Genomic DNA, 27,905 nt, shown 5'->3' on the forward strand with positions numbered 1-27,905 from the left:
ATTCTACAGCTCCCTGCCTATTATATCCCTACAGACATGTACACACAATCATGCGTATAACAACATGGAAATATCAGCTCTACTGGACTATAGTAGGAAGAATTGAACAGTGTGCCAACAGATATTGTAGACAAACCAGCTGGACTGGTTTTTATGATGATGCAATCTTAAAGAGGGGAGGTGACTCAAGCATTTACACTTCTCCAAAGCAATGTAAAGAACACTTTCAGTCAGTCAGTCAGTGCAGCCTCACTTAAAAAAAAGTATGCAAAGTTTTAGCCTGCAGCTGCCCTATATCTATGGCAGATTGAACATGCAAAATATTGAAAATAAAATATCATTTGATTTTCATACTGAAGTACTCCAAATTAGTAATTTGCACATGTTAACTTTAACATAATGATAAAAATAAAGTTGTCAGACCAGGTCTGTGGTGGTCTTTTAGTACAAAATCACATGAGTCACTTTAAATGTATCTATTTAGACACAAAATGCATCATAATTATATACATTTTGTCATAATTAGAATGTAATTTTTGAGGTATGGCTGTCAATCAAATCAGTAGATTTTTAAAAGATATCTTGCCTTTTATTCATGACAGGAAGCATTATGGGTAGTGAGAGGGGGATTCAGATCCAGGCTGCTGCAATGAGCCTCAGTTTATGTGCAACCCAAGTGAGCTAAGGCTGCCTCTGATCAGCTCATGTTTGAGTCCAATTGGAGAATCAGTGCCAAATTCCATCAAGCTGTGCAGGTTCGCTCAAATGTGTCATGTAAATAAAGAAAGAATTTTAAAAACCAGTCGGAAGGATTCTTTGCAGCAAATCCTGAGATTCATCACATACCGGTGATGATGGGATTTTATTCCAACAAAGTACTGCAGCTGCAGACTTGGTGAAAAGTTTTAAATGTAAACATCAGCAGCAGCTGTATAAGCAACAGAAGCAGCAACAAAAAAGAGCTCAGGGCTGGATGCAGCTCCTAAATTGAGACAGCTATTTGACTTTTGACCTGTATCTACTAAATTCACATTGGGTTCATTCTTAAATGTGAGTTAATGTTCATATCAATTAAAAAAGGAATGTTGTAAAGGATTACCTAAGCAACCTGAATGTAGCTATCCATTTTACTGGAAGTATGGAGAACAGTTCAGTCTTCCCTCATACTGGTGTGTGTTTAAAAGGACATGATGTTTAAAATTTCCAGTGAGACACTGACACATGTGATCTAAGAGTGGAATGTGCAACATTACTTGTCAAACACAAACAAGTCCGACTGCACTGTGACATCAGAGTTTTCATCTGAGAGTAAAGTGATAAACTTCAGGGGAAGGTGTTGCACTTCGCCTGACAACTTTTAAATCTGATACTTGCAACTGGCTTTGTGGTGTTATTAGAGCAGTCAGATAGGCTGGAGCCACACCGGTCTAAAACAAATCACCGTTTGAGACAAAAATTTACCATGTGTATAAGATACATGCAAAGAGATCAGGCAGGCAGGCCACAGACAGACAATTTCCTGTATTCGGACAAGGTGGACACGACTTATTGGCCAAATCTGGCCTCAAGGTGTGTTTTTATATCCATCTCCGTCTGTATACACAAAAACCTGAAGAATGCAGGACCTCTGTCTCAGCTCACCTTAATCTATGTCTCCCACAGGCCCCCAAGAGACATGGGAACAAGGGTAGAGGCATTTCTGGTCACGGTGGGAGGCTGTTATCCAATCATCTTTTATCACTACATGCTACTAGTGTCTTTCCTTTAAGGAACATGTAGAAATGTTGTCAGGAATTAGTAGATATCAGTCCACCCTGTGTGAGACAACAGTCCCCAATGATCCAGTTTGGACTGAATTCTAATCCAAACAGGAATCACATGGATGGAAGCCCCTTTGTCTCTAAAAACACCAAACAAACACATCAGAGAGGCTGAGGAGGTGAGTGAAGCGGGAGAAAGATGAGGAGAAAGAGCTGCTGGCTGAGAGTTCAATGGGCCGCTCATTGTATGTTCCTGTTTATATCTGTGCCTATACAGAGAGCTGTAGGGACTGTCTGACTTGTTGATCTACAAGCATTCCCAACAAGCAGAGAACAGAAGGACGGCAGGAAGACGAGGTCTCTGATCAGAACTGGCCCCCTTCATCTGCTTCATGTACAACTTCCTTACTGAGGATAACTGAACAAGCTCACGCAAGATGAATTAAAAGGTCCAAAACAGGCACACAAATACAGATTCGATTAGTATAATGACATGTGAACAGCAGTTATCATTTTTGATCAAAATATGGATGAAAATTGTTAAGAATAAATTCTAAAGAAATAGGATTTTAAAAAACCTGCATCAACTCCAGCCAATCAAATTTTAAAAGTAATAAGGATAACAAATAAAATTACAATAAAATTAAATAAAAAAATCTGATGCTTAAGACAAAACAATAACATATCGTCTTTGTGTTTTTTTTTTCAATTAAGGAAAAAATTACTAGACATGAACACAAACTCAGACTATTATGAATCAATGGGATGTTTGTGCAGGAATGTATTACATAAATGTATTCAACTTAAGGTATAAATAATAATAATTGCTTTGAGTTTTTTGTTTCCTGATATATTAAAATAAATTTAAAAATTGAAAATTGCCACTATTCACTTCCATTTTACTCTATTTTTCAGTATGTTTCTTCACTCATACCTTAATCTTTTGTCACATCTCACAGGACAGCATGAGAAGATTAACCACGTAAGGCTTTTTTTTTAAATTTGGGTAGGCGAACTTAAAACAATGACTAATTTTAAGTAAAACAATGACCAAATTTAAGTAAAGTTCAAAAGAGGAATTTTACAGAAATCAATACCTGTCTTGTTATCTGGAATAACGAGATGTTGTAACCTCAAAACTATGAGGAACTGCACGAATTTGAGGAAATCGGTTCAACTGGTCTTTTCATTATTGCTAATTCAGCAACATGTTCACTTCCTCTGAATCGTGTACTGTAAAACCTAAACTTAGTCCCACGTTATTTATTTATTTTTATAAAATGTTTGCACTTTCAGCTATTTCAAAGACAGGTAGCACACACACAAACACACACACTGTACATATCAAAGCTGAGGGGTCTCCAGTAAGTCTGGAGAAGATTCATACAATCAGGGGAAGCCCAGGACAGACTGACTGGTGTGTCCCCTGCAGGCCCTGGCCTCTCTCTCCTGCAGCCAAGCACAATAAACACCCACAGAGGTCTACTCCCAGCACCTTCTCTCCAGTTTGAATCGGGTGGACACACAGATCACACCCACCTGTGGTTGCAGTGTAGAAAAGTGTGTAAACAACTCACCCCAAGGACCCCAGGCATGTGGGTGGGGGCCACCAAACATCCCCTCACTGTGTTGAATGGGGCTTCAAAGGTATTGGTGACCGACTGAGACACACAAGGCAGTTGGAACCAGTTTATATTTTGGAAATGTGTTCATGGAAAAAGGAGGAGCTGGGTCAGTGAGAGAACAATGTACACATTTATTAGAAAGACTGGGACTGACTTCAGAGCTCAAAAATTTAAGAATTGAAGTGCGCATGCTGAAGTAGAGCTTCCTCTTTTTTCTGCCGTAGACCCGTTGATGTGATGTATACATTTTGTGTGGATCCTGAGGAAGATCATTCATCTGACTAATCATATTATCGCGTACTTAATCTACTTTGTGAAATGATGGTAGCGAGAAAAACACTTTACTTACATTTGTACTCAAATACATCCTCGCCCACTTCAAGTATGTGAGCAGCACACAGTGAAAAATAGATCATCTTGTCCTAACAGCAGCAGGCGTGCACGATCACATCACGCACACTTCACACAAAAACAACAAACAGCACAGGGATCCTCTTTACATCACATATGACTTTATTATGATACAATAAAGGAGCAGGAGAGAGCATAACCCTTCCTGGTTGCACAGCTGGATGGCAGTGTATAAGGAGTCACCCAAGTGGAGCAAGGCATGCTGAGAGGGGAGAGGAGCTTAGCAGGATGCCCCGTGGGGCAGGAATGTGGGCTGCACACTGCACAAATAAACAGCTAAAATATGCACTGCACACAGTGTATAGTCACACAACATACACCTGCTAAAACATTACACTGAGCTACAGATGGAACAGCAGAAACACACACTGAATTATGACAGCATGTAACACTGATTAGAAATACAAAAAAAGATAAAAGAAGAGGAAGATAACTCTTTGAGATGTAGTTGTGATGAAGAAAACATCACATATATAAATTTATAAACATCAAATGTTCAAATTGCCAACCATTTTCATTTTTGGTATTGGCATTGCTTTGTGTTTGTTTTAATATGAAAAAGCCAAAAAAGTAATTAAAAAAAGAAAAATGAAGGCAGGTGATGGTGAACAATTCAAATATCAATAAAACACAGCTGTACATGATGAAGGCGGTCCTAGTTCCCATAATACATAGCACAATACAATAAACTTAAAAGAAAAAAAAACACTTAACCCTCATTAAATTCCACTTCACACCAACATCTTTTCAACCAGCCCCTCAGCCAGTCTGCAGCCTTCACAATGTGTTAACTTCACTCAGCGCATGTCATGTCTTTTCAATGCATGTCCAGTTAAATCCATTCACCCACTCTCGACCTCAACTGGGGAGCCGATGGAGGACCTACTGGGGAGATTGCACTTCATGTGAGCGTCTGTGAGAAGAGGAGGAGAGGGAGAGGACCAGCTTGGACTGTTGCATTGTTACAGAGGGATTATAAAACACTGCCTCTCACCACAACCTCATCTCAACTGTAAGTCTTGGGAGGAGACCTTTACATACTGTCAAAGTGGGCCCAATGTTGCCTGTCCTGAGAATAAACAGGTCTCTTCATGTGCGTGTCCTCCTTGTCTCTCATCTTTTTATCTATCACAGTTGGACATAAGTCCAAGCAGGAAGCCTGCCCACCTTCTTTACATGATGAAACATTGTGTAATCTTGCTGTTGATTACAAAATGTGTCTGCATAAGTTGTTTAAAGTGAATATAATGCATCAAAGTAAAGTAAATTAATGATTTTTAAGCTATGTATCATAGGCTGTATGCTCTGTATACGACACAAACCTGGTGATTTTGTCTTTTGCATTCAGGTTCCTAAACTGCAGTGTATTAAGCTCTCTCACATGCTGTATCAAATACTAGATGTCAACTAAACACACAGCATGTTGTTGCTGACCTGTAGTCAGTTGGTCCCTCTGGGCAACCTAGCCAAGTATGATGCATCTACCAGAGTGATTTAAAGGCGGCGCCTTTTGTACGTCTATTTATTTTAAAACTTTTAACCATTTTTCTTAAACCAATGGATTTGATCTATTTTGCTAGTTTGATTAATTTTCTTTTACAAACAGAAAACTAGACAGACAGATGAAGACAGCAGCTCTCTTCCAGTTACAACCCAATGACCTGAAAGTGTAATCGTGGCAGGTCTAACAGAACTCCTCTAACAACAGCCCTGCGTTCAATAGCTGAAGCACAGTGGTGGAGGTAGCTGTAGAGACTCTGCTCTCTCAAAAACCATTTCCTCCTTTCAAACAGTTAAATAAGGTGAGAATGGCAGCAAACATTAGCTGAGACTTGACTGTTGCAGCCAAAGAGTAGGAGTCATGAATGGAGGTATTTTTAATCCTCACACACAGAGTGTGTGTGGTGAAACTCGGAGAACATTTAAGGCACTGTGGTTATATCTGACACTGGAGCAATGGAAGAGAACTGCTTATTGCAAAGTAAACATATGTGGTGCAATAACATGGCATGTTTGTGCATATTACTAAGAGATTTCAAAAGAACTGAGGTTAGAATTTTAAACTATAAATAAATGGATGTTTGAATCAAACATGTGTGAGACTTTGTGTACAGTATAATCTCTTAGTAACAGATGAGAACGTGCATACTACTTATCTTTATAGCATCTAGATGGAACAATAAATCCAACAATCAAGTATTTAATATTTTTAAAAAGTGACCAAATCATCAAACCCTTGATGATTTTAGATATGCTATATTGTACTGGACTTGTCCTGCTGACAAGTTAAAATCTCATGGGCATTATGCTGCAAAGTGACAGCAGTGTAGCCTCCTTATAAGGATACAAATGTCACCATGAGAAGATCAGAGCACCCTGCCTCAGCACACAGTGCTGTTGAGTCTTCACCTGCAGCTCAGTGTCATTCCATAGTGTGAGCTGCAGCCAACCTCTCATTTACAGTAACTACATGACTCGTAAATGTAATAATAATAAAAACCAATAAAATTACACATTTCCCCACAGCAACTGTCCCTTATTGACTTTTGGTCTACTGAAGTCAAACCAAAAACTGAAACACCATTATGCATTAAAATGTAATTTCTCTTCAGGTGATGATGAGCAACATGTGACATAATAAAGAAAGTAAGAGAGTGAGTCTGGACAGTGTGTGTGGCCACACACTAGGTGTGTATGCCCACCTATGTGGGCATACAGGGGTCCAGCGGTGTCAGTAGTTGTGCTTGTCGCCTTCTGCTGATGTCGCCTCATGCAGGAAGGGAGTGAATGAGGAGCGGACGGTGCGGCCACGGAGAGGCTGCTGCACACGAAAATTGTTCACCATGCTCTTCTGTACCTCTTCCTCAGCAGATGTGAACAGAAGGCTGCGGAAGACCGCCAGCTGAAAAGGAGACAAGGAGAGAAGGGGAGTTTAACAGCTCAAATCAAACATTATTACAGGCTGAATCCTTTGAGTATATTGCATCATGCAAACAATGAGACTAAACAGGCTGGGTTGCATAAATACACAGTTTAACACACGCCAACATAATTACTCCTGCTGCAATGTGGTTGCACCACAAGTGGCCAACTTTCTACTGCTCGAACCAGTTCTTTAAGAGTACAAGTTTCTATAGGAGGATTTTACGATGATAGATAACTAGAGACCTCTAGTGGGTGGTCTGCATCCATTATGTTTGGCCACTTGGGGGAAGCAGGACATCATCTGCTTTAACTCTTAATATTAAATATAAAAGAGAATGGCTGAGCCATTACTGTGAGCCAGCAACAGATAAAACAAGATGCTATTAAACAAATGCATGCCAGGAGTGTGTTAAGGCCCACACACGCTATAACCCAGACTCACAGTAATTTGCCTTACACAGGTTTCCAGGACGTATATAGTCTCCTAACTCTTTAAATAAACCTTAAATATACCTTAAAAATATACCCTAATCATACCTTTTGAAAGCAATGATTAGTGCAACTTCATCATGAAAAATTAAATAACATTACTTTACATTTTGGCGATGTAACAAAAACACTGCACACCATACCTGGTCATGGCTGACTTCTATGTGCTGCTTTAAAATGATCCAAGTTACAGACTCGGTCAGAGGAGGTGTGGTCAAAGAGCCGTGGTACGTCCAGTAGTCTTCGATGTTGCTGGGTAACAGACAGCCAGGATCGAACCGAGTAAATTCTACTACACTGTCCTGCAGGTGGCCACAGAATAAAAGATAGAAAGGTCACTGCTGGAAAATTATGACAGACATGGCCAACAAGTCAGTGTGAACACATTTATTTCCTAGCTTTTGTATTGATCTCTGTATACTACTGAAAAAACCTGGAATGGAATGTTGTAATAAATACATGCCTGAAATACATCAGCCTGCCTTTATCCTAATACTACAACCATCATAAAGTAATCATTCCCCAGTGTATAATTGCCAGTGCTAGACAATAGGGATTCAAATGATACATTTTATTATCTTATTAGACAAACATTGACTTTATCACACATGATTAGATAAGCAGACAGGCAGCAGTGACATAAAAGAAGGGGAACCTCTCATTCACAATCATGCCTATTTAAATGGTGTGAATTCAGTTATAATATGTTAATAAGTAAGTTTCTATTTTGTTTTGATTTGAGTTCTCATAATCACTTGAAAAAAGGGTCAATATTTCATTGAGTGTATGTGAGGCCTGGCCCACTAGAGGGCGCCTTCTCCCAGTATTCTCCACAAGCTTTTTATTGGACAAAGTGATGCATTTTGCTATAACCAACTGTTATACTGCACAGTTAATATGAGAAATAGTACACGCACATCACAGACAATATGAGGTGCTTAAATGTGAGTGGGGATTTTGTGTTTGTGCATGTGTTTCTAACCTTGTGTCTGATTGCAGGCAGAGCGTCAACCAGCTTCTGCAGCCCCTCATGTCTCTTTCCCACCTACAAAAGGATTAGACGGTAATCTTTATTGAAGTCACAAGCTGCATATCCAGCTCATGCTGTGTGCTGTATACAGCACTATCTTACACAAACAGGTCAGAATGCAAAACAGACTATGAATGTCAATACAGGGAATATGAAGTGTATGTGTATGTGTGTTGTACCTTAAGAAACACTCCAATGACAGCCAGTCCGTTGTCTTCCATCACTGCCTCCTCAAACAGACTGTACTTGTCAGAGTTCCAGTGAACCAAATGAAGCTGGAAAACACACAGTAAACAAAAACACCATAAATGTGCATGTACGTGTGTAGCTGTGAACTATAATCTTGATAGCCCTGATCTCACATTATGCCTGTCCTCTATACGACCTGCTAATTCTGTCTGGTTTTCCTTTGTGCCTTATAAAAGAGAGGTCCTTTCATGCACTGAACTATGTTGACGTACAAAGAAGCAAATCCATTAGGACTGTAACTTGATCCTCTAGACACACACATACAAAGACTGCTGAGTGATGAGAACCATGATATAAACACATTCCCTGCACCAGTGGAGGACACACACTCCAACTTGTTACATAACCGAGCTTGCAGGTAATGGAACAACATGAAAATGGATGCTGTGCAGTCAAATGTGAAGCAGGAGGTCACACTGGAATTATACCAGTAAGAGAAAAGCACACACTTAATGTTTGAGTTTGGCTTTAGCGATGGCACAGCTGGATCAAGAAAAGACAAGAAACTCTGATATAACTTAATGTTGTGGATTTAGTACTTGCTAAAGCAATTCAAGACGGCCACATGATTAGAAGAGAAAAGACTGAGTCAACATTTGCATGGTTTAAACAGTGCAGTGTTTCTTTCCATTCCACCTTACCTCTGTTAACCCTTAAAACATCTTGTACTTCAGGCCTAATCATACATTCCCCTGTTTGATGCTTAGTAACTTCTCATGTAAACATCACACATGGTCTGTGGCTTAAACTGAAGAGGACACTTGACCATGATCTTGAATTACTTTAAATACCACCATTAAAATATGGAACAAAATCGTCAGCAGTTGTGCTGCAGAAGAACAATTTTTATGCAGAATGTGAATGTGCTTTATCTGCTTATCTGACTTTTACCATTTTGTGCCTTGATTACACTATACACACACACACACAGTTGATATCTTAAACATGCTGTAGTCACCCACCAGCTGACTGCATGCATATATGGTAGCCTAAACACAGACGTGATATCATGTACTTCAGATCAGATCAGATCACTGACCAGGTGACTAATTCCTTTTCCCATTGCCAGAAGACAATACAACCTTTGTGTATTTTCCAAGTGTTTCACATTAACACCACAATCATACTGCAGAAAATAAACTTAGTAAACAATGGTCAGGTTGGTTGGTGCTAAATAAATGAATACCGTATTTTCGCGACCATAAGGCGCACCGCATTATAAGGCGCAGTGTCAGTTACACGGTCTATTTCTGTCCTCAGCGCATACACAAGGCGCACCGTACTATAAGGCGCAGGTTACCTAAAACATACCAGTACGTAAATTCAGTAAAAACCGGCTGGATATCAGTGAGGAGCCGGTGCAGCCTCTCTCTCGACGGTGGCAGCGACAGAGAAACAGCGTGTGTGTTTCTATGGGCAGAGCAGTGGCTGCTGCTGAATGCCTGTTGTGACTCCAACTTTATCTTTACACTTTATTAACAAATAAAGACTGTCATCGGATATAAATTGCACCACAGTGATTCCTAATTCATTATCGCTGCCTCCCAGTCTTGGTAAAGCTGTGCTCGCCGTCTGCCTTAACTTTAAATGCCCTGTTTACTCCGATATCCAGCGGTTGAAGTTCTTTGGTTAACCCTCCCGGGATAACGGCAAGCTCCGAATTCGTCTGCTTCACCTGTTTTTTTACTCCAGCGGTGAGATGGGCGCGCATGGAGTCACAGATCAACCACCCGGTCTCTTTGCGTAAACTTCCCTGAGCCTCTCTCCCATTTTCTCCTCATCCATCCAGCCCTTCTGATTTGCCTTAATGACGACTCCTGCTGGAAACTGTTCTTTAGGCACCGTCTTCCGCTTAAAAATCACCATAGGCGGAAGTTTTTGTCCATTGCCAAGGCAACCGAGAACAACAGTGAACGCCGACTTCTCGTGCCCCGTGGTCCGTATCGATACAGTGCTGGTCCCCGTTCTCTCCACAGTTTGGTTCACGGGGATGTCGAAAGTGAGGGGGACCTCATCCATGTTAATGATGTGGCTGGGCTGAATGTTTTTACCGGAAATCTTGCCACTGCAGTAGGCGCGAAAGCTGGCCAGCTTTTCTTTATAATCCGCTGGAAGTTGCTGCGCCACGGTAGTCCGTGTGCGGATCGAGAGATGACGCCTTTTCATAAAACGAAAGCACCAAGACAGACCTCCTTTAAAGTGTTCGATATCCATGTCCTGTGCTATCATTGCTGCCTTCAGTCGAATGGTGACAGTAGAGACGCTTCTCCCGGCAGTTCTTTGCTCAACAATCCACTGCTCCAGTCGGTCTTCTAACTGTGGCCACCTCGCTTTGTTGCCACGGAAACTCAGTTTTGTTTTCTTTGCTTGCCGCAGTTCGTCTTCCTGCTTCCTCCACTTACGTACCATCGATTCATTGATGCCGAACTCCCTCGCAGCTGCTCTATTTCCCTTTGCAACCGCAAAACTGATCGCCTGCAGCTTGAATTGCGCGTCGTAAGCAAGTCTCTTCACTGGTGCCATCGTCAGGGGTCCGTAGTTGTAGTTGTAGTAGTAGTAAAAGATGTTATTATTTTGCAGCATGCCGGTTATATACGTGCCTGGAGCTGTACCGTAGCATTCAGCTGATTGGTGAATTGCTGCCAGCGTACGTAGGGTACGTATGACGTAGCGTTCAGCTGATTGGTGAATTGCTGCCAGCGTACGTACTTTACGTATCACGTCCCCGTGTCTGGTACTCAACCCATACACAAGGCGCACCGCATTACAAGGCGCACGGCCGACTTTTGAGAAAATTTTAGACTTTTAGGTGCGCCTTATAGTCGTGAAAATACGGTAATAAGTCCTGGCTGAACTGAAATTTATGCCTGAGTGTTGCCACCATTTGAAGATCAAATCTATAAATAACCATGGTCACTATCAAAGAGCTAACAAACTAAATGCAACTGGACTTGTAGGAGTTCACAGAAGAAGGCCTTTTTTTGTTTTTTTAAACTCAACTCAACTTTATAAAGCACTTTATTTTAGTAACCTTATTAGCTAAAGTGCTGTACACATATATAAAAACATATAAAAAGCAGGAGTGTGAGCGAGGCCATGGAGACCGTTAAAACAATTTTTTTAAAAATCAGTGAAAATGCACCGGATGCCATTGAATTGAGGCTAAAATCTGAGTGACGTGCTCTTAAACGTCAAGTTTTTAATCCCAGGTTAAAAAGGCTATGCATTCAATGTGAAAATCATGTAAATACAATATGTACAAATTTTCTGTATTTTCTGCAGGGGCCTAAAACAACACACAACTCAACATCACCTCAACTGGTTTAATGTTTCAGCTTGTTGCAGGGATGCTGATGAAGTGAACTCTTGGGTGCGTCTGTACACCTGCTGTACGGGTACATGCTATGATGGTTTGTAGATTTTTGCCCATCATGTTCTGTTTGTGTTGGTGTTTGCATGACGCAGTACCTCTGCAGGAAACAGCCTCCTATCCACGGTGTGCTCTGACCCCCAGGCGTTGGTCTCACCCCAGTGGAAATGAAACTGGCACAGCCTAAACTTATCCTGCAGGGGACCTCCTTTCAGTGCTGCACCACAGAAAGACAAACAGTTCAGAGCATCCTACAGAGTATCAGTGCATCATAATGCAGTCCTGCTAAATACAACAGGAACAATTTCTATCATTCAATTTCCTCCTTCAGAGGAAGAAAATGAAATGACAAAGATAGTCTGTTGAGGAAGAGGTTGTTCAGGCTGACCATAATATCCAGGAAGGATTATAGTGAGAGACCATAAAGTAATCAATGTCAGTAGCACCACCCCTAATCTCTGGTACAGCTTCATGTACGACTTGTTTAATTATCACTAGCAATAAAATGCTGCTCTTCACATTTCTCTGTCCTAGACCTGTTCTTGTTCCTTCATACTAAGCTCATAATGCAGACCGATAAACTGTATAGGCTGTAGGGTTGGGCGGTATTAAGGTATTAAGGTATTAAGGTATACCGGTGGGGCACACAAGTAGCGACGGTATCATTTATACCGTCAATAAAAAAAAATGCAATCCACTTATATAGAAGATAAGGATCAAATATTAAACATATTTTATTTGATGCATTATGTGGTTGAATCTTCAGTTTTACTTACAGTAGTATGATATATTTTACTTTTGGAGACGTTTGATAAAGTTTATGAACATGACGTGACAGCACGGCGAAGAGAGAGAGAGAGAGAGTCGCACCTGTGACCTGGTCCTTTAGAAGAACACTGCTGCGCTTTTGAGAACAAGCCAGAGCTGAGCTTGTGAGCGGTGTAGGCACAAGCCAACAGTTTGGTGCCACCGTCTGAGCCTACATTTATAATTTTAATTGATTCGATTAGTAAAACTTGGCATGGGAAAACGTGACCGGCAGGTTTTCAGTTTACCGGACAAGTGTTTTTATTACCATGCGTAACTTCTAACATAAATACTGCACAAGGCTGCGCTCCTGATAAAATTACAAAAACAGAAACACATTAGGACTGGCTCATAAAAAATTTCAAGCCAGCTTGAAATTTGAAAAAAGTCAGTTTTTAAATAGCCTTAAAAACTATATTAACTGAAAAAGATCGCTTGACATGTGACAGGCAGTTTATAATGTGTTTTACCTGCCGTGAATTGTAGGCTACAGCAGCTGAATTAAAATTAAAGGTGCGCTGTGTCTCTGCAACTTGTAATGAGTATATGCGCTGTTTTGATGGGGCTCTGCAGAGACACACCCCCCTCTCTATGCAGGCACACAGGAGATGGGACCACGCAAGGGGGGCACGGTATTTACATATACCGGGGTAAAATGTGGAGGGCGTTTGACGGTATCAAAATTTGGATACCGCCCAACCCCAATAGGCTGCTTTGCAATTTTATCACGGTAATTAAAAGTCTTTAGTTTTGGTGGTTACAGTCTTTTGGTGTAGCTCTGTAATTATACCAAAAATGAACAAGACTTTATAGGCAGACTATATTTGTTGTAGGGGTCGGCAAAAATATGCAAGTCACATGACAGTCACCATTTCCACGTGGCACTTTGAGTGTAGGATTGATTACTGGATTTAGAATAGGGGGAGGAGGAGATAATCCTCTTGTGTTGATCAAAACTTACAATCTCTCTGCTGAGATTTCACACAAAGCTTTTTGACATTTAAAGGGACCTACTTTTTATGGAACAAAATATATATTTCTAAATATTTCTAAATCTTAGTGTATTTGTGTGTATGTATAATATACAAAAAAGAACTTACTAGACTTGTCTGTGGTATCATCATACTCGACCAGAAAGGAATAACCATTGTTCCAGATTTGTTGACAGGTGTGTGGGTCGTACTCGGTGACCAAAGGCTTCAGCTCTGAATCGATAATGCTCCTTTGTACGATGATATCTATGGGAGACTGACGATCTCCTCCTGGTACCGCGAGGGGTCCCTGCCACATGGGATGCACTGGAAGGTGAGGAGACGAAGAAGAAGAAGCAGCGGAAGGAAAACACAGAGAAAAGTCAGTCAGATTTTTTAAAGCCGTAGCTAACTCACAGTTTCTCCTCATGTGTCCACTGCTGAGAAAAAAACAGAACAAAAAAGTAGAGAAAAAAATGCCACCTACTCTTCATGTTGTACTCTGCTGCTTCCTGCATTTTTAGACAGTCCATTTTAAAACAATAAAATCAAAAATGCCTTATAAAAACTATTCAAGTGCTATCAAATGCTAGACAGACAGAAAATCTTTCCTCTTCCTTGAAGGACCTGAATGAAAAAAAGTGAGCAATGGTACTTCCCTTTTAGTCCTCTGACATTTTTTTTCTTAAAGGAAACTACTAAATAAGAGAGAAGTGGGCAGGCTGTACAGAAAGTGACACATGGAATGTCCTGGCACGCCCCCAGCTCCCCTCCACAGCAGGAGAGTCAGACCAGGACCTCTGGCCAGCTCAGGGCTACGTCTGTCAACAGACCTGACTTCTAATTACCAGAAACTCTGCTCACTTTTTCCACCTCACTTCACCTTTCTGTCCCTGAAATTTATCCCACAAAAACATTACCTCCTTCCATAAAAATCTTGCACACATAAAGTAAAAAAGACACAGCTTAAAGTATTTTTTCATGCTCTGTCCAAAGCCAGTTGTCAAAGGGCACAAAAGCAGCTCAGTCCATTGTTTTTCTCTTCAGTCATCCAGCACTAAGCTTAAGGTTTCCACTGAGAGCCGAGCTGAACAGGTCTGACTGGGAGACTTTCATCTTCGTTGGATTTCAGCGGCTCCTACTGGGGAAGTTGGCTGTCTGACTCTGTTGTTGCATGGACACACATTAGCTTGTTGCACAGCTATTCCTGCCCATGCACTGTGTAACGGTCACACTGGGTAAGATTATTCTGATTTTTGTGCCCAGTACAACTGTGTCAAATTTGAGTTCTCCTTAAACCCCTAGAAGGTTAGTAGATATCTAGAAACAGTACAATGTCTCCGTACATGTAGAGCAAGTCAGATCAAAGTCCTGATTCCTGACCTGGAACTATTAATGACAAACAACTGTTTAAGATGCACCTGTACTCTATGAATTTATGTACTGTATGAATAAACAGAACATTGCAGTTCCTGTAGTCAAGTCACAATAAACATTTTAAGTCCCACATTCCTCAGTCCTGCTCACAAGAGGAGATATCTTGTTTTTTTATGGCAAAGAGTCAGAAAACACTGATGTCGTTGGATTTTCCACAACTGAAACTTTCTGCACAACAAAGTAACATTACACTGAGATCTTTTCAGGCTGTTTTGGTACATGAATTAGGCATTCAGCTAAAGTGTTTATGATCACAGCTTTCAGATGTAAATATTTATTGATGGGGTCTTGATCTACCAAAACCATCCAAAAAATTAGTAAATTGTTTTGCTGTAGTCTGAGGTTGTGCCTGAGAGTCTCAGTCAGGGAACAGAGTGCCCATCATTCTAATCCTGGCATGTTGAAAGGATGGCAGCATGATGCAACCCTCTTTTAAGCAAGTCATTATTCTCTGTGAGTCAAATGTTTTTACCTTGAGCTGAGAAATAGGTACTCTTCTATATAATAAAAAAAAAAGGTTAGTAGATAGATCAAAGAAGCCAGATGTCTGACCAAAACAAAAAAATCCCAATTTGAGCTGACCACTTAAGAAACGAGCAGGAAACTCTGGCCAGACAGCACCCAGCACAACAACCTTGTTAAGTTAAATATAAACATAGTTTATTATCATGCTTAGACATAAAAGCTCTGAAAGTTTTTTTCCACTTTAAATTGTTTTCTTGCATGTTTCCATGCGGTTATACTTGGCTTTTGACAATGACAAAGATCCTGCTGATTATACAGTGTGGTGAAAAGTTTGTTGTCAAACTCAGGAATCTCCTAAGGACTCACAATTGATGCAAAATGTATAATAAATCATCTTGCTATTGGCCACTCAAGTCTATCGGCCCAGGTGCTACAAAATATAAACTGTGGAGATCAGGGCTACAAATGCATTTGTGCACATTAGATCCAACAGCATCACTAACATAATGCAGGCAGCTATGTAGGTCAAAGGGCCTCTATATGGGCCAGTGATCAGGAATATCGATACTTGTCCGGAAAACCTGGCGCCTGAACTCCACTAGGTCACCAGAGAAGTGATAGATCCAAATCCAGCGAAGAGCGAAGTCCAGTCCGAGCTTTCCACTGCTCCACAAGCACGTTTTATAGATGACAACAAAAGTGGCCATTCACCAATGCTGTCACCCTCAATAACAGGCTTTAGGGCCACAATAAGTAACACAACAGCCAAACCGCTGCTGCCTTACAGACACACACAATACTGTGTCTGAGAATAAACTGTTTGATAATAAGCAGCTGTGCTCAGACCATAAACACGCTGCACGGCTACAACACAAGCTTTCTAAATGTACTCACTCTGAGACAGCACGTATTTGCTTGAGCACGCCGTGAGGTTGCATCGTCTGACAGGAGTTATCCGGTGTCTCTTGGCTTGGCTGACGAGCTGTCGTTGAAGGTGTGACACCATAGGTCTGACTACCGCAGAGAAAGTCACCATTTTGACTGTTACCTTTTCTTTGATGACAGCTACAAGTCACGCCTTTGTTCTGGTGGCACTGTTGTCTTGAAGGCAATCAGTTAGCTTCTACAATCCGCAAAAATTAGCTGGTCTATTCAAAACAAAATGTATCGGCTCACCTCGTTGTCTTTGCCCTCCTACTGTTTGCCAGGAGGCGAGGAAAACAGCAGCGTTTGGCTATAGACACATTCAAAATGTCACCATAAAAGCAAACAGTCATTTATCCAAAAGCAACTGCGTCATTTAACACGGATAAAACGCACTGTTTTCGCCGCAGAACCGTCGATAAAAGATAAGATAGGGTCCGTGTTACAAAACTATTTACTCGATAGGGGCGGAAGACAAGGGGCTGCAGAGCGGACCAATCACAAACTTCCTCCGAGGGGCGTTAGAAGCAATGACGACAACGCAAAACCGGAAATCAATTCATTTTTTATTTTTTTAAAATTACTTTTTTTCTCTCTAAATGAGTAAATGTTTTAGTAATGCTACTAATCAATACCCACTGCTTAAAAATAAATATAATAAATAAACCTAGTAATACATTGATTTTACATTCTACATAAAATAGCAATTCAGTCATTAAATTAATTCAAGGAATAGGTAACATGTTAGTTGGCATTTATTGTTCATGTTTAAAAGCAAACTCTCTGCTCTAAGAAAATTTGTGAACCCTAACCCTGCAGGAGTGAGTGAAAAAAACTAGTAAAACAAGGGTGAATTTTTTTACAACTCACTCGTTTCAATTGTATTCGGACTTACGCCTAATTATGGGCGTTGCCGCTTGAGTGACAGAACCCCGCCCCCCTAAACCCCGCTCGTGCTCCCCCTCTTTGTCCATATTCGGAGTTTTAATTGACGTGACGCTGCCAACATGGCGGCGGTCATCACGTCCCGGAACCTCCCACTGAGCCTCAAAACGGCTCTTCAGAAACAAACGGGTGACGTCACGGAAGCTCTGTCCATAGTTTTTACTGTCAATGGTCACAAGCTCAAACACTGAAAAAAAAATTTTTTTGGCCCTGTAATTATTACTTCAATTGTATATTTAAATCTACAAAGAAATAAGAATTTATTGCTTCTACTTTAAAACAGCAGTTTTTGATGAAGTGATTTACTTGGTGATTGTTTGTAATGATGTGTGCTCAGTTCTGTATGTAAATTTAATATTTCAATCCAAGTAATATTCACTAAACAACTTCATTGGTTTAGTTACTAGATGTTTCCAAGTAAAATGTAATTGGGTTAACTGAGTGAACCTGGCAACCTTCCCTGCACTTGGAGCATGACGTCAGAGCCCCTCCCCAGATTTGAATCTTTCCGTCAAACAGTCCAGAGAAGCTACAGTTGAACGAGGGCGGCGGACTTCATTGAATACATTTGGGAATTTACTTGGGTATTTTTTGTAAAAAATAATTGGTTATAGTAAGTAAATATGACTTAAGTAAAGATTACAAGCATTTTTTGAGTGCAATAAACTTGCCACAGTTTTTTTAAGTAAATGTCACTCCAAATTTATTTCAGTGAACTCATCTGGCTGGGGGCCACCATTGTTTGTATTGTTTTCCAGTAGGAGACACACTTCATTCTTTATGTAGTAAAATAAAGAACAGTATTTCTGAAATTATTTTTTACTCCCACTGACACTTCATTATAGTAAAAAAGTTTTATTGTGTGAATATTAATCACTCTCAAGTCAACTGTGTCTGCTGTGATACTGTCTGCAGGTTCTCAAAGTGAGGCCCGGGGCCACTCCAGGGGACTTTAAGGATTATTTCAGTTTTATTAAACCTGAAAGATTAAAATGATTTAAGCATTGTAGTGTGTCTTTTTGGGCAACAAATCCTGAACATAACAGGCTGAGTTCAGCTGTTTGTAAGTTTATAGGCTGTCCTGTAAGGTGCTTATTATCTTTATTTCCATGTAGCATTTCATGTTTTGCATGTGTGAAGGAATGTACTTTTGTTCATAAGACAGAAAAAGAAGAGAAAGGGCAAACAAAAAGGTTTGGCCCCTTGAACGTTCTATTAGTGTGGCTGAGTGGTTTCCTGAGGCCCCTCACAAAGGCAACTGTAAAGCCATAAAAAGGCTTCCTCATCTCTGCAGCACTGACGTCTCTTCAAAGCTGCACTTGGAGCTGCTGACACACCACAGAGCCTTCACTGTGGCTCACCTACAATCTGCTGGAGACCCTCTTCAAAATAAAAGCATATCACAACAATAAATAATAAATCATCATAGTTTGCTGACTACCCAAACTACCCAAAGAAAAATTCAAGTACGGCTAGTTTGCAGCTGCTTTTAACAATGATTTCAATCGACACAAATGATTAAGCAGACTGGTCTATAAAACACAAACATTAGTTATGAATAGCTTTATATCTAAAGGACAGTCAATATGACTACAAAATCCCACTCAGACACACAAAATGACTGAACGGGACGTCATTTATCTATAAAGAAAAACAACAGAAAGTCTGCTAATAGACTATTTTTATTTAAATAGATAGTCTGTGAATAGAGCACTTCTAAAACATAATGTCATTCATTAGTTATGGTGGTCAGTGCAGTGGCATGTTGAGAAAAAAATTACTGTTATTTATTTGTATTGTTTAATGTATTGTTTAGTGGATGTGTGGTTTTTTTTCTGTGGTGTTCAGGTGTAATGCTGTTAGTTGGACAGATGAGGGCGCCAAATACCATTTGTCAACAGAAGCAAAGCAGGATGTGTCAGATGCAGAGAGCACTGAACAATCTCTTTCCTAATATCTTATGATTTAAAGCGGCAAGATGTTCTGAAATATTTAAATAACATTATATTATATGAAATATTTAACGGGTTTGGCTTGAAAAATAAAATGCATTATAAATCACTTTTTGGGACCACTGGTTAAAGCAAACATGCATGGTGAAAGAATTTTTTTTATTGTAGAAAAAAATGATCAGCTACAGATCCACACAAAGTACAATAAATGACAAAAGTGCAATTATTTTTTAATGCACAACAATCAAATGATGTTTAATGGTACTTTTACTTTGTGTGTTTTTATACACAAACAGACACAGGGAGCTCCTGAAGAGAAAGTCCAGTCAGTGAACACAGGCTGCCGTTAATCATTACCTGCAGAGCGTTAACACTGCTCCACCTCCTCATTGTATGCTGTTGTTTTGGTGGAGAAATGACCCCAAGGTGAACCTTTACCTCTACAGATGCACAGTGGAGAGCGTCCTGACAAACTCCATCACAGTCTGGTATGGAAACTGCACCATTCAGGAAAGGAAGGCTCATCTGTGGAGCAGCTTTCACACCTCTACAGGACATCTACAATTCCCGGGTCACAAAGAGGGCCCACAACATTATCAAAGACCGCACTCACCCACAGCACACACTGTTCACACTCCTGCCGTCAGGCAGGCACTTCAGGAGCATGAAAGCAAGAACAACCAGACTAAAAAAACAGTTTCTATCCGCAGGCCATCAGGCTGCGGAACCACTGACTGAACATTTATCATGTAAACATCATTGCCACAATGCAAAAATTGCACATATTTGTTTTTGCATGTACAATTTGTAAACATATTTGAACATTCTAAATGCCCTACCTCTGACAATAATGCAAAAACAATGCACCTTAAACACTGATAACACTTTACCCTCTGTACATAGAACTGCACATTTTGCTTATTTTTTTCTTCTTACAGCTTATTCTTATTTGTATTTATGCTTATGCCTAAAATATGTCTTTTGTCTTTTATCTTAGTTTAGTTGTGTACAAAGTCATGTGAAGGGAACTAGCAAAGTAAGAATTTCATTGCTCAGTGTAACTGTAAAGTGCTGTGCATTTTACAATAAACTTCTTGAATCTTGAATCTTTAACTCAGCAGCAGCAGCAGCTCAGACTGAACAAAAGCTTGGAGAAACAACAACCAACAAAAACAGCTATTGTAGGTTGCAGTGTAAAAGCACAATGCTACGTTTGAAGCTGACATGTAGAATTGTACAATTTAATTAAAAGTCTTTATGTGGAGGAGTTTACTGAGCAGGATACGCTATAATTGTTCTCTTCCATTAAATTTGAATACCAAAAGTAACAATGATGTTTTCATTCTAACTTTTAGAACTTTAAAAACCTCAATACTTACTTAAATAAATACAAATTTGGATCATATGTGGACAAAAAGTGTTTGAACCAACATTTAGATGCATTAAGTCCGGGAGGGTCATTGTAAAAGAAAAAACTTTGACATTTACAAGTAAGCCTAAAAGTGTAATGGATGTCCAACGTTTTAATTTTAGATCAATAAATCAACAAATTTGTGTTGATTTATTTATCAATGCAAGTGTGTTTTTAGTTTAAACCATTCTACACAATGCTGTGATGTTATGAGAAATTGAGCAAGGAGTTAAGAAGTTACTGTCAGGAGGAAATAGGCCCAAAAGTTGTGGAATTACTGTAATTCACATCCAAAACTATCCAACAGATTTTTTCTTTGAGTGTACTTTATTCACCAAACAACCAAGTTTGACAAACTTAATGGAGATGTGTAGCTTCATTTCTGTCATGCTGCTCTCCGGTGTGCCCAGGCCTTCATTCTAAAAACCTGAAATTTTTGAAAATAAAAGTGAATCTCCTTAAAGATATGAGCTGTTGCTGCTGTGTGTTGTGGCATCTTTGTTCAGTAGGCATTGAGGATGTATTTCCAGCATGAATCAGCATTTCACTAATTCTAAAAATACTTTGAACATCTTGAAAAGTATAATAAAACTCTTGTGAGTTTAAAAGAAATCTGGTATTCCCCAGTAGTGTTAAGAAGAGTTTTGTGTAAGAGGACCTGGATAGCAGTTATTCCTCAAAGAAGGGTGTCCCTGCAGGAGCTTCAATGGAGGAGATGTGGGTCGCCCACACTGTCAGGTCCTCCTCTTTCATGATGGGGCTCAGAGGCTCTCCTCCCTCCAATCTGAGCTCCCCACTGAGGACAGAGTCCAACAGGGCATCCCAATCAAAGTCCCCCTTTAGAGGTCCAATCTCCTTCTGTTTGTCCACAGAGAGCGTGACACCATTTTTAGAGCTCAGTGAATGTTTCCTCTTTTTCCCACCTCTTCCCCTGACTACCGGCCATGACCCTGGGTTGATGCACAGGCCTTCCTGAATCCCTGTTGTGCTGCAAGGACCTGTGGACTGGGGCTGGAGGCTGAGCCTGAGCCTGTTCTGGAGGGCGGGATTGATCTGGACAGGTGGCACTGCAGGTTAATCTTCCAGAAACCACCCTTTCCTGGCTCGTCTTTCTGCTGCGGCACTTTGATGAAGCACTTGTTGAGTGACAGGCTGTGTCGAATTGATTTGAAATGTAAATTGAAAGCCCACATAGTTACTTCACTTTGTGACTTACACCTGATTTGAAATGAATATATCTGAGAAATAATTCACTCCTGGGTTGAAAATGAGATTAGACTGAAATGTGGTCTTTATATATATATGAATCTTTAACTTGAAAAATCAAAGTCCTAAATATAGCAGGATGAAAACAGGATGTTGTATCATTCTTTTTGAGCTTTAAACAAATGCCTATTTAGGATGTCGGACTGTAAATGTAGGCTTACCATACCACTTAAGACAGGAAGTACAGCTGCAGAGCATCATGTATCACCCATGTGTTCATCTAGCTGTTACAGTTATTAATTCTACCCACAAAGCTGAGTCCTCAGAGTGTGGCAGCAGGAACAGACCTATTGTGTTTCTTTGAAATGTATTCACTGTGCTTAAAATAGAAACTCTCAGCTGTGATTTCACTACAGCGCAGGAAAAAGTGAGAAACTTATTTTAAATAGTGGACAGAGTGTCAGAAACCGCACGTCCTTTCTAACAGTGTGTGTGACTGTGTGTGCTCCTTCACCTGCCAGTTGGGGTCAGCATGGCGGTAGTAGCAGAAGTTGTCAGTGATTCACTTGTAGATGCAGGACAGGGTGATCTTGCTCTTCTTGCTGGCCTGCATGGCCATACAGATGAGTATGGCATACGAGTAGGGCGGCTTGATGTGCGCATTGGTCTTGTAGTCCACCTCGTCTGGGCAGTGACCGTGCGCCACGATTGCGGGGAGGGACTGCATCCTGCTGTAGGCCGCAGCTGTGGGCTTCCCCGGGGTCAGGGGCATCCCGATGGAGGCAGGGTCCCCGGCCAGAGGGGAAGACGGGGCGTCGGATCCTACTTGCTGGTGGCCGAACAGGTGTGGCTGATATGGCAAGCCATTCATATCACATTTCCGCCATACTTTAAACGGCGTTCGCCAGTACTTTAAACGGCGTTTTTTACGTCGTACGCCGCAGAAAACGCCGTTTTCACGTCGTACGCCGTACGGCGTTTTCCAAACGGCCACTCATACGGCGTTTTCTAATATTCTAATGATCTCCGCCCCATAACTTGCAAAACGTGGTGTGTCCTTCAGGATAGTGTGTCAAATAAAGCTGGATCCATACTCCGCGAGACAAAGAGCGGAGAACGCGCTCCACGGGTGGTAAGAGATAAAAAAAAAGGTCTTTTCCGCATGGAGGTACCATACTCCGCGAGACGTGTGTGCGCTCACTGCAGCGCACGTCAGACACCAAACAGGAACAACATCACACACAGCCCACCTCCAGTGTTTGCGAACAGAGGAAGGTACAGCAGCTGACATTATGGATTTTTTTTTTAAGAAAACGGACATTTTTCTTTTTCTTTTCTTCTCTCTTAGTAGGATGTGCCTTTGGCCTCCTTTTGGACTGCCTGTTGTGTTGAGAGTTTTGCGGGAAAGGGGTGGAATTTTTGTTGGGTGAGAAATACTTAAATAGAAAAAAACCTTTGTTTCCTTATTGGGAGTGTATTGTTTTGCGGGGCAAGCCCTTTAACAGGACACTGTGGTTGACAGTGAAATTTAAGTTATCCAAGTTGGTCTTTTCTTTTTATTAAACAATTGAAATTGGTAACGTCCCTAGTTTGTTTTTTTGTGGTAACGTTGACTGTAAATGATGGTCGAGTGTTACAAGGTAGCACCACTTTTTGCGACACACACTCTCTTCTGTGCAAAGTATCGTTGCTATCTCCTTCCAGGAGTTGTTGCCTCAGCAAGCTTCTCCTCAAAAACATCCATTGTTGAATTAATTAAATCTGTTGAATCAGTGCTGTTTATACACCTACCTATATACCTGGAGAGGCTCTTGCGCTTCTCCACATTCATCACGCCCACAATAAATTCCGACCAATCACAGCATGGTTGCCGCACAGCCTTGAAAGACAAAGTTCGGCCGGACCCTGTGCACAAGAGTGCGGAACAGCGGGCGGTCCGAGACAAAAAACGACGTCATTTTGTGGGCGTAACGTCTGCACGGGGGAAAAAGTTCTTTGTCTCGCGGAGTATGGATCCAGCTTAACATGGAAATCAATCCAATCTGATTTAAAAAGTCAGTAAACATACGTTCTTTTCTCTGTGATTTAAGTGTGTAAGACAAGAAGAAGTAAGAAGAAAGGTGAACAAATGCTATTGTAAACAAAATTCAGTTTATTTCTTTCATGAAACATGATGGCTGTGCATTATCCAGGCTTATATATACAGTCTTCTAGATCCAGACCGAAGCGATCCTTTTTGGCACAGGAGATCGGTGATGAATTAGTGTGGTCTAACCTTCTTCTCTGCTGATAGGCTGATGAAGAGTAAACTGCAGTGGCTGAGCAAGTTATGGGGCGGAGATCATTAGAATATTAGAAAACGCTGTATGGCGTTATGAGTGGCCGTTTGGAAAACGCTGTACGGTGTATGACGTGAAAACGGCGTTTAAAGTATGGCGGAAATGTGATATGAATGGCTTGCCATAGGATGATGGTGGGCATGCACGTTGGCACCGAGAATGGAGAACTCTTGCAGCCACTGCAGGCTTGTCAGACTGTCGTCCAGGTTGAGCTGCAGCAGCTGCTGATGCTGCTGTTGTTGATGATGACACTGTCCCTCTCCTCCGCCTGGGCAGCAGCGGTCACCACCTCCTCCTCCAGCCCCACAGAGCCTTCGGTCCAGGGGTCGGCACAGCTCAGAGACAGGATGGCTCTCTCCAACACCTCTTTCTTCTCTCTGTCACCTCAGCTCCTTTACCGCCTGACAGAACTGAAAATATACACCCAACTTTAACGAAGTGCGAAAAGACAGGACAATGGTGGCCCCATTTGAAAACAGAGCGCCTGTGTGTGCGTAAAGAGAAAGACTTCCAGATTTCCATTTAAATCATTTGGCATGTCTGTCGCCAGAATGTGGGTGCTAAACGTTTATTCTGAAACCTGAAATCCTTCACGTCACACAGCAGCATGTTTTTTCTGTCTGTGGCTCTAAGAACTTTCCTGAAAAACTAACCTGCGCACTTGACGCACAGCACAGAGAAGCGCGCACATCATGAGCAAAGGCACCTGAAGCCTTAAAACACACTCAATATAAACAAAATAAATAATTTTTGTTCATATTACTGTGGTGTTATTCAGCGGAATGTTGTGGGTAGTTTAAATTTATATGAAAATGTAAAATCTTACATTTACAAAAAAGACATATGTGTTTTGGACATAGTGGTGCGGCCCGCAGGCCTTGAGTTTGACACGTATGATTTAAATAATGCTTTCAGGGGTTAACTGATCAACTCTTTTACAATACACATCCAAACTCATCTTGTGTCAGCTGCAATAGTGAGCAGAAATCCATTAGATCCCAAGCCAGCGGCACGTATTGAACGCTCAGCCTCAGCCTGCTTGCTGGGCACCTTATCAGCTTGTGAGCAAAAGAAGGACAGAAAGAAGAGAAATTCATGTGGACTGAGTTTGACGCTGCTCTTAGCGCTTCTTCTCCCTTGCAGAGGTCTTTATAACAGTTGTCAGCGGGCTGCGGTACCGTCGGGGTTTAAAATACTTGGCGCAGGAAGTTTGTCCAGTAACCATAGAAACGGAACCCTTTGATGTTCACTCAAAGAAACAAGCAATGAAAAAAATGTGTGTTTCTTGTGTTATTGGGGCACCAATAACAACAATTTCTACTCCCCCCCCCCCCCCACACACACTTTTTGAAATATAGGTCTCTACCAATACTTTTACCTATAAATACAAAAATGTATTTACTTTACCTATAAATACAAAAAAGACTGTTGAAATAGTCAAATAACTGGAAAAGAAGTAATGCCAAGTAATTTTATTAGCAGCCAGGCATTGGAGATGCATAGGTCAAGGGAGTATCCAAACAGGGGGAAGTACCATCGTTGTGACTTGGTTGGTGTCTTGTACAGGTGAACCAGCATGTCTAAAAAAGGTCAATGCAACCCATGCTGAAATTTAAGCAAGAATTAGTGATGGGCATTCGATGGGAATCCTTGCTTTGCTATCTTTGCTCCAACGTTGGACAGTTGCAAGAGGTGTGATCCCACAGGCATTGCTTAGAAGTGTGACACATTTGTTGTCATACCATTTTACAGCACGCACCCCTTCTGCAGACTTGTAATCAAAAGCTCCACGTTCTCTCTTCATCAGTTGTTTGTCTTCCACCAAGGTAGCTCCGCCAACGCGGTTTGATCGGACTCTGCCAATGGACTTGATACCCAGATTTGTGTGCAGGCTCAGGACAAGGTCGAAACTAGTAAAATAGTTGTCAAAGAAGACAACTGAGGACCTTGGCATCTATCACACTAAAGCGTGATTCAGGTTGCCAGTAGCCCTCCATGGCTGGGAAGTTGAAAACACCCATCAAGAGTAGCATTGCTAGGAAATTTCGCAAGGGCTGGTCTTGATCGGATCCCCCAGCTCCTGGGCAGAGTACAGATTTGTGTGGTGAGCAATATGTTGTATCATCTCGTCAGTGAAGAGCATTTTGAAGTACTGAAAAGGTGTCTTTACAACATAAGGGTTTATAAAACTTGCATCAGGAACTTGGAATTCCACAACATCTTCATGCTTCCAGATTTTCCTTGTGCCTTTCTTTGAACCTGGTGGTGACCTTGGCTCAGGTGTGTCATGTGGCCCCATATTGACTGATTTTAGGGTGCCTAAACCTATGACAACACTGAGACAGAGACTGGTTCACCCGAAGGATAAGATTCCCAGGGAGAAACACAGCAATGTGATATATGCAGTCCAGTGCAGTGAGGAATGCTCTGATCTGTACATTGGAGAAACTAAACAACCACTCCACAGAAGAATGGCTCAGCACAGGAGAGCCACCTCCTCAGGACAAGACTCAGCTGTTCACCTCCACCTCAAAGACAAAGGACACTCCTTTGAGGACAACAATGTTCACATTTTAGACAGGGAGGAAAGGTGGTATGAAAGAGGAGTCAAGGAAGCCATCTATGTTAAACTGGAAAAACCTTCCCTTAACAGAGGTGGTGGCCTCAGACATCATCTTTCTACCACATACAATGCAGTGATTCCATCCATTCCCAGGAAGTTTGCACAGACTCACAGTAAGAACAAAGGGGGCTGTCAACCAGTCCCCCTCCGGCAGTTTCATAGTCGTTAGCCAGTCGTTAGACACACCTGGCCCAGTCAGCCAGATCATCACAGGTAAGTATGGAAACATTTAGTGCTATTGTTTGTAAGTGTTTTTAAGTTTTACCCAGACCCACCCACTGAGGTCTGTAACCACATATAAACCATGTTTCCCCACCAAACAGTTAGAACTGATGAAGCTGCTTGGATGAGCAGCGAAACGTCTTCTAGAAAACTCTACAAGTCCAGACGCCTCGCTTCAATCCTCTCTATGTATGATGACCTGGATGACTGAGAATCATTCATCAACAAACTGATTTTAGGGTGTTTTTTCCTTTTTTCTTTTGCTTACGGGGTGGTGTAGTAGTGCTTGTTGAGGACATCTCATCTTCATCCATTGCATCAAAGGAAAGATCCACCTCTGCTTGTGTGTGGAGATAATCAGGATCTGTAATGATGTCATCGTCATCACTTAGATCAGCCTCAGAGTCTTGAGGATCTTCTGGTACAAGTGCCAGGTAATTCCGTGGCCTTGAACCATAAAATAATTTAACATCCATCTATAATTTGTTAAACAGAAACGGAAAAATACCAGAATTAGGAATCATGCATGATTCTAATGCTAATAATATGATAGCACACAAAGATCAACATGCTTGAAAAATAATGATTAGAAATCATATTTATGAAAATCTATCAGCATAAGAGTACTAAATGTAACATATTTTATGACCAGAAATGTTTTTTTCCATAAAAAATGATGATTTGTAGTGAGGTTAGCTTAAATGTTGCCAAGCGCAAAGTTTTCGATAAAGTGCTAACTCAACT

At 41.1% G+C, this 27,905-nt stretch overlaps 1 protein-coding gene and 1 pseudogene across 2 annotated transcripts; both read right to left on the reverse strand.

Moving 5' to 3' along the window:
* Window positions 1–4,898: 4,898 nt before the first annotated feature.
* On the reverse strand, window positions 4,899–16,959 carry ca5a (carbonic anhydrase Va). 2 transcript variants are annotated; one of them, XM_028408310.1, is made up of 7 exons: window positions 16,434–16,959; window positions 13,767–13,964; window positions 11,958–12,076; window positions 8,420–8,515; window positions 8,193–8,255; window positions 7,354–7,512; window positions 4,899–6,698 (listed from the first exon to the last, which is right to left on the reverse strand). In XM_028408310.1, exons 1-7 carry the CDS (start codon window positions 16,573–16,575, stop codon window positions 6,528–6,530), a joined length of 948 nt encoding a protein of 315 aa, XP_028264111.1. In that variant the 5' UTR covers window positions 16,576–16,959; the 3' UTR covers window positions 4,899–6,527. The 2 variants fall into 2 exon arrangements, with proteins under 2 accessions (XP_028264111.1, XP_028264112.1); XM_028408311.1 differs by lacking the exon at window positions 16,434–16,959 and adding an exon at window positions 14,125–16,409.
* Window positions 16,960–21,440: 4,481 nt separating this feature from the next.
* On the reverse strand, window positions 21,441–25,007 carry LOC114437808 (forkhead box protein J1-A-like; annotated as a pseudogene).
* Window positions 25,008–27,905: the final 2,898 nt, after the last annotated feature.

Source organism: Parambassis ranga, chromosome 6 (genome assembly GCF_900634625.1).
Source record: "Parambassis ranga chromosome 6, fParRan2.1, whole genome shotgun sequence".
Taxonomy (NCBI): domain Eukaryota; kingdom Metazoa; phylum Chordata; class Actinopteri; family Ambassidae; genus Parambassis; species Parambassis ranga.

Coding starts and splice junctions, on each gene's coding strand:
- ca5a (XM_028408310.1), bottom strand. CDS start 16,575: ATGGTGACTTTCTCTGCGGTAGTCAGACCTATGGTGTCACACCTTCAA. Junction 8,516..11,957: donor GGAGGCTGTTTCCTGCAGAG/GTACTGCGTCAT, acceptor TGTGTTTTCCAG/CTTCATTTGGTTCACTGGAA. Junction 8,256..8,419: donor TCATTGGAGTGTTTCTTAAG/GTACAACACACA, acceptor ATCCTTTTGTAG/GTGGGAAAGAGACATGAGGG.